This window comes from Ursus americanus, chromosome 4 (genome assembly GCF_024610735.1).
Source record: "Ursus americanus isolate L20-20 chromosome 4, mUrsAme1.1.p, whole genome shotgun sequence".
Classification (NCBI taxonomy): domain Eukaryota; kingdom Metazoa; phylum Chordata; class Mammalia; order Carnivora; family Ursidae; genus Ursus; species Ursus americanus.
The window spans coordinates 56,281,624-56,289,465 of record NC_142130.1 but is presented as its reverse complement, the minus strand read 5'-3'; the positions used below and the strand labels follow the sequence as shown (position 1 = coordinate 56,289,465).

The following is a 7,842-nucleotide window of genomic DNA, read 5'->3' as shown; positions in this document are numbered from 1 at the left end:
CGATCCACTAAAATATTGGTAATTATTCTTAAGTTCAATTAGTGTTACTGTAAATAATATATACATGAAATGCAAAAAAAACCCTCTTCTACTGTATATTTCTCGGTGCAGGGGCATGCATATTTAGGCTTACCAATTTTAGTTGTTGCTGTTTGTGGAAGGAGAAGTTATTTATCCATGTCAAATGCGGAGAGTGTGTATGGGATGATGGTGAAATGGTGTACATTTTATAAAAATCAGTGTGGAAAATGGAGTGGATGATTGCGTTAGCAGATGCAGATAGTGTTTGTTAGGAAGTTATTTAATAAGCCCAGGCAAGAGATGAATGCATTATGGATTTTAAGATTAACTGTACAAACAGAAAGAAATAATTAGATTTAAGACATCTTTAGTACATAAAATCTGGAAGCAATAGTCAAAAAAATGGAATTGAGGGAGAAGTTAGTTTCATGAATATGTTCCTGATTTATGTGTGCACAAATACTTGTTTGCAGGCCCTATTTCCTGAGACAGGGAACACTGGAAGAATACCAGGTTTGGAATAGAGGAAGATCTTAATTTCTGATTTGGACATGTTAATTCTAATGTACCTTTGGGATTTCCAAGTGGACAAGTAGGTATTTGGGTAGTGGGAACATGAAAAGAGACGAGGAAGGAAAACAAGTTTCTTCTAAACTCCATTCAGTGACATTTTATAAACATGCCCCTATGGTGAGCCCTGAGGACGCAATGTACAGCTTTAACTGTTAAAACTGGCTGTGTATAGATGATTTGATGATGAGCTCACAAGGCCCAGTAGAACAGCTTTGACTTCACCCTCCTGGGAATCCTTTTGAAGCACTAAGGGAATTTCAGAATTTTTTAAAGAACAGATTTGCAGTTAGAAGGAAGAAATGCTATCTCCCTCCAGTTTGGAGTTTCCAAGGAAAACGAATGCACAAATAATACTGTATCTTCATTTCTGTATCTTATATGTTACTCCGAGAAAACATTTCCAATTTCCCATGATTTACAGGAAGTAGGTGAGAGTGCAGAGATTTTCATAATTTTCATTAATATAATGTGGTAATTTGTCTGTATAACAAACATCTAAGTAAGAAATTAACATCCTGGGCAGGCGTTTTTTCTTTTTTAAACCAGCAACCAAAACCTAGAAAGACAGAAGTAAATGTCTGTCTGAACATGTATTTTTCAGTTAGAATTTTTACTCTGTAGATAACATATTTTGGGGGGAGTTTTTAAATAATAAACTTTGGTTAATAGAAGAATGAAAAATAGAAAAATTCAATAATAGTGGTAAGAAAAATTCAGAGTTCATTTCATTATGTGAAGTTTGCTTAATTGATAAATAAGATATGCAGCTCAAATCTAGCTTATTTGTAATTTTTTCAGACTCGGAAATTCTGGTTTAAGGTTTGTGGCTGAGTACAATACAAATCTTTAATTTCATGAAATCACGAGAATCGGGGCTAAAGTCACTGGTGAATTATGGTACAAAATATGAATGCACATAACCATGATTTATTTAACCATCTCACTGTAGATGTGTCTGGTTTTGCCACCTTGAAAAATAATGCATTGGATATTCTTTGTATATTTATCTTTGTATAGTTGTGCTTTTATTTCTAGGGTGTATGTAAGGCAAAATGGTAAATCAAAGGGTATATGTATTTATTAAAAATTTAAATGGTATCATATAAAATGGCTTTTTCAAAAACGCTGGTGCAGTTCATATATCCACAAGTAACACAAAAGAAGCACTTTTCTCACCTCAGTCAGCGGTATGTATTCATTTTAATTTCTACTAATCTGATATGTGAGAAAGGAAGCACCTGTATGTGTGTGTGTGCACGCCTGCACTTGCACATGTGTGTATATGTGTGACACAGAGAAAGTGAGGCATCTTTTCATTTTATTTGTTGGTCATTTTGATTCATTTATCTGTAAACTTGCTTGTTCATATCCTTTATTCATTCTTCTTTTAGATTGTTTGCCTTTTTCTATCTACTTTAAAGTTATTCTTATCTTACATATTATATTATTCATAAACCTCTATCATTCATATACATAGTAAAATGTATTTCCCAACCTATTATTATATGCCCTCTGACTCTGTTCGATACTCTTTTGCTAGTCATTAAAATTACATAGTAGCTATGCTTAGTACTGGCTTTCTTCTCTTGGATAAGAATTTCTCTAATCACTATGTTATATTGTTGCCTCCTAAATTTCTTAGGAAACATCTATGCTGTGAGGTAGGAGCCTAACCTTATTTATATCCAGACAACCAACAGTGGCAGCACAATCCATTGAATCCATCATCTTTTTCCTGCTGAATTGAAACATCATATATGTCTTATGCCACATTTCTGTATATCATGGAATCTATTTCTGAGCTGGCTGCCTATTATTGCATTGACCCTCTTGTCTATTCTTATTCCACTATCTTAATGTTTTCATTATTATATCTTTATGTTACAGTTCAATAGAAATTAAGGTACTCTTGACTGTTCTTACTATACATTTTTCTTGGGTAGGATGGGAAAATTTTTTCTTTCATATAAATTTTAAGATGAGCATATATAGTTCTTAAAACCTCTGTTGGATTGAGAAGGATTTGTATTAAATTTACTTGTTACTTTAGGTGAATTATCATTTTAAAACTTCTTATTATGGAAAATTTTGAATGTATATTAAAGTAGACATATAAAGGTAAAAATTTAAAAATTGCCAATTCCATGCGAAGCACCTTTTAGAAATACATCAGTTACACAAAAAATATACTCTTTTTATGATTCTTTTGTGACTGTTTCAACACTTTTTCTTTTGTTTTGTTGTCCGGCCAGGTCAGATATGGCAGAAGAAAATAAGACACTTGTGGCTGAGTTTGTTCTCACTGGCCTTACAGATCGTCCAGGGCTGCAGGTCCCCCTGTTCCTGGTGTTCTTGGTCATCTACCTCACCACCATGGTGGGCAACCTTGGTCTGGTTGCTCTCATCTGGAAGGACCCCCACCTTCACACCCCCATGTACTTATCCCTCGGCAGTTTGGCCTTTGCAGATGCTTGTACCTCATCCTCTGTAACTCCCAGGATGCTTACACATTTTTTATCCAAGAATCATGTGATATCACTTTTTGACTGTATGGCTCAATTTTACATTTTTGGGTCCAGTGCCACCACAGAGTGTTTCCTCCTGGTAGTGATGGCTTATGACCGCTACGTAGCCATATGCAACCCTTTGCTTTATCCAGTCATGATGTCTAATAACCTCTGTACTCAGTTCATTGGTGTTTCATATTTTATTGGTTTTCTACATTCAGCAATCCATGTGGGTCTGTTATTTAGATTAACTTTCTGCAGGTCCAATGAAATCCATTATTTCTACTGTGAAATTCTACAACTTTTCAAAATTTCTTGCACTGATCCTACAGTTAATACACTTCTGGTTTTAATCTTTTCAGCCTTTATACAAGTCTTTACTTTTATGACCATCGCGGTTTCTTATATCTGTATCCTCTTTGCCATCATGAAAAAGAAGTCTGAAAAGGGCAGGAGCAAAGCCTTCTCCACATGCAGCTCCCACCTGCTCTCTGTTTCCTTGTTCTATGGTACTCTCTTCTTCATGTATGTGCGTCCTGGGTCTGGTCACACTGAAGATCATGGCAAAATGTATTCTTTATTTTACACAATAATAATTCCCCTGCTAAATCCTTTTATTTACAGCCTGAGGAACAAAGAAGTTATAGGTGCCTTGAGAAGAATAATGAAGAAATAAATAGTTGCTAGACAATTTTCAAAATGTATCTTTTTAATCATCTGCTGAAAAAAGCCTCACGTCCTATAAAACCAAGACTGCCATTCCACCAGAAGGCTAATGGTCAGAAGAGTTCATAAGTTCTGTGTGAAGCATCCCAGCTTCCTATTATGCTTTCTTGGAAAGTGAAAGTGGGAACATTACCTATAGAACTAGCTTATTTAGAAACATTGTGCTTTGTTTTTATCTGTGCATTTAGCTTTTGCAAATTAGTTATTTTCTAGGGCTTTCCAAAATTCCAGGTAGAAACAAGACAATTATAGTGAGAAAGAGCTGTAATAGAGGCTGGCATATAGGGTTAGTCATTTTGTTGTCATAAATGAGCCCAGCCCACTTCTCTGGACCTGCAAGTTAATAAGGCTTTGTTGTTTTCTGCCATACACAGTAACTCCAGTTGACTAATAAAATAAAATTCTGCTTCTTGGCAGAATAGTTCCTGAGAAGAAATGTACTGTTTGGTGATAAAGTTAGGAAAAAATGAAAATTTCTAAAGAAATTTGTGGATGTTAGGAAGAAAATGAAAGTTGGCATGAGTTAAAGAATGAAACATCAAAATTAACCACAGCTCATAGTTGTAATTCCATGCACAGTTTTTTTTAAATAAGGGATACTTCATGCAGCATGATATTAAAAATTTATAAACTTAGGAATATTTGAGTGCAATAAAAAGCAATTTCGATCAGCCTTGTGGTTGCATTTCTATTCCTATCAGTTTTAGTAGGAGCTGACTAGGGAAAAGGCGAGCAGGCTGGATCAAAGACAAGAATCTGACTTTGCATGTCGGGGTATAAAACTGTCAGTGAGTTCTCTCCCACTAATTTACTTCCAATTCAGGGACGTGATCACTTAAAAGATATATCTATATATCTATATCTATATCTATACACACACATACATATATGCATATATACATATGCACACATACGTACATGTATACATACCTATATACACATACATACACATTCTAATTTACTTTAGAATTATATAGGCAAAGGTGATTCAATTCTTCTTTTGGCAAAACAATTATATTTCTTGAACACTGTTTTTTTTTTCTTTGTTGAACACATTCACTTAGGAAAAACAATTATACAAAATGAGAACTAAGTTTAAGTTGTAGAAGAATGAAAATATGCCTGTTGTTCTAGTATTTTTAAAACACTTTAGATCTTGCAATAGTTCCAACAAATATACTAAAAGTATTATCTAAAAATGTAGACATATGATAAATATCTCTTATCACTTAAATTTATTTATCTCTCATATAAACATTATTGGAAAAAGTCAACTTGTTTGTATGGTCTTAAAATTAATTCCAACTGGTCCCCAGTAACAAAATCTCTCTTGAAAAATATTCCACATGATTAAGTTTATTCTCTTTAAAAACCATCTATATTTTTAGGGTGATTTTCAGCAATTTCACAGTATTTGTGACTCATTTTACAAGCACTATACACTACATCTGTTTCTTTAACATTTTAATTTTCTTTTCGATTAAACTCTTTTTCTATAATTACTATTGGTCTTTTAAAAGTACTTTTTTAAATTTATGTAAGTATACTTATTTCTTAATGTATGTAGAACATGTTTTATTTGAAGTATCTTCAAAAACAATTACATGCTATGATATTTACACTCTTTTACTAGCTTCATAATTTCACAAGTAATATATGATTTTATCAGGATTATTTTCAGTAATATCCTGGGTATTATATTACTTTGGAAATAAAGGGTTAAGAGTTGAACTGTAATATTTTATTCCAGCTCGAGGGCCCTCTAAGAAATTGACATTTATACAGTCTTCCAAAGCCAACTCAATAGATGCATTAACTTGGGATAAATTAGATTCTTGCTGAGGTTGGTATGAACTGATTGCTGATCCAAAACGTTCCTAAGTATGTTGTGTATCAAGTGTGTCAAGTACACCAAGATTGTTTATTGTAAAGCCTGTTTTTATGGAATGCAGCTGCACTAAAATTGGATGTGAGGCAAACATCCCTCTAGGTGCTAGGTTATAAGCCAGTTACTTAAGCTGAGAAACCCCAACCCTGCACCTTCCCTGTGCTGAGTGATCTGTACATAGAACAGTTTGCATTCAGTGAATGAGGCCTTGGAAACTATCAGAGTGTCTGAAGCTTCCGTCATGTTGCTGCTATGCATGCTGCTGCTTTACGTGTTCTGTATTCTTGCTTAAAGCTAAGTGAACTTGACAATAAACTTTGGTAAATAAACACTGGGTAAGCCTATTTCATCTTGTGAATTTGGTGTCATTCTACATTTGAAATTTACCTAAACGGCCTTTGTGAAGAAGGATGGGGTAGGGAAGGTCTTTTGAGACTTTGGTGCTGTGATAGCTCAAACTAATCCCTCATTCATGATAGTGGAAGTTTTTTTGAGGCAAATTACAGTATATATCTTATCAATGGAATTTAGGTTATATGGTTTCAGACATCTAGGATTTAGCAAAATGGGTGGTAAATGAACAAAGGCAAAGAGGGAAAATGGCTAGAAACATTGCTTGTTTGTTGTCAGTAGCATTAACAAAATGGAAATTCTATCAGAACACAAAGGAGTAGACTGACTTAGAAGAGATGAGATAAATATATAAAATAGAAAATGAGTCATGAGGTTTTATGCTTGGCAGATAGTATATTCCCGTAGAAGCCAACATACTCACTGTCCTTGAGAATGGAGCACAAGACCAGGTAACCATGGAAATGGGGGACATTGTTAATAATTGGGACATCTTCCCAACAAATAAACGCTAGCAACCTTATGAGTTTTAGTTAGTCCAGACACTCAGACCACATGATCAAGGGCATAGTATTTCAATGGTAGAGAATCCATCGAGTCTGAATGGAGAGAATTAAATGGCCTGACAAGTATGGAGTTTAGTATACATTTTTCTTTCCAAATAATGATACTACCATGGTTAAGGTAGAAATCCAACAAGCTTACATTGAAAAGGGTACCTGCCCAATTTTTTCACTTAATGGTACATAAAAGATTCTTGCAGAAATTGTAGTAGAAATGTTCTAACTGCAGGTACTTTGGTTGTATATGGATAACAATAATATCACTCCTAATGAAGAATGCCTCCATGCAACCTTTGAGAAATTCAATGACAAGGACAGTTCATTATGCTTGGTACCCTTATACAGTCTTGTAGGAGAAAAAAAATATGCAGACAGCTATGGAAAACTTGTTAGCAATCTCCTCTTCCTGGATCTCAGTGATAGAAAAAAGTTCTGTGCTTTTCAAAAGAAAAGGAATCACTAATTATGGCATAGTCGCATGGAATTATTTTGGTGCCTCATGAAAGTTGGATGAAAAAGAAATAAATTGGTGAAGGTGCTATATAAAATCTGATGGTGATCACGGGCTGGGAGGTGGAAAACACCTGATAGTTTGGGCAACTGCACTTGCCTTGCTAAAAAGAACCAGACAGACTTGTTGTAAGGAATATGTTGTTTGGGATATGTCAAAGCGTACTTGGTAAAGTGAGTGAGCAAGGTGTGGGAATACTCCATTTGTTAAGGCAATAGAATAAGAAGATTGAGCTCTAGTTGCAAAATATCAGCATGGAAATCCAAAGATTTGATGAATAGAGTTTTCTGGGATTACCAGAATCTATAACATGAACATGATGATATCGGCAAGAGAGAGAGGACAACATTGGAGAGCCCAAGATAAGACTCAGAGGACAATGTGATGCTGTGGTAGTAGGTACCAGAGTTATAGTAAATTACAAATTGGAATATGTGAGTGTAAGAATAGCCTGTAGAAATTTCACCTCTATCAGAATGTTTTATCAGATTCGATATGTTTTAAGACTGGAGGTTTTTGTCATTGCCTGCAAATATCTAATCAGGTCAAGTCTGCCACCACCCATTTCTAAATCGACACACAAATAGGACATATAGAATTGCAGAAACTCTCCTCTGTAGTGAATATTAAACAATACCAAACCCTTGGAGGGCAATAATCCATTCCTGTTTTAAGAGATGCTAGAAACAGGGATACTAATCC

The 7,842-nt window shown here is 34.6% G+C and overlaps 1 protein-coding gene across 2 annotated transcripts; it reads left to right on the top strand.

Moving 5' to 3' along the window:
* The first annotated feature begins 257 nt into the window (after positions 1-257).
* On the top strand, positions 258-3,777 carry LOC123784327 (olfactory receptor 5AC1). 2 transcript variants are annotated; one of them, XM_087861302.1, is made up of 2 exons: positions 258-282; positions 2,864-3,777. In XM_087861302.1, the coding sequence occupies exons 1-2, from the start codon at positions 258-260 to the stop codon at positions 3,775-3,777; spliced, it is 939 nt and encodes a 312-aa protein (XP_087717428.1). The 2 variants fall into 2 exon arrangements, with proteins under 2 accessions (XP_087717428.1, XP_045641613.1); XM_045785657.2 differs by lacking the exon at positions 258-282 and having other exon boundaries at positions 2,854-3,777.
* The last annotated feature ends 4,065 nt before the right edge of the window (positions 3,778-7,842 follow it).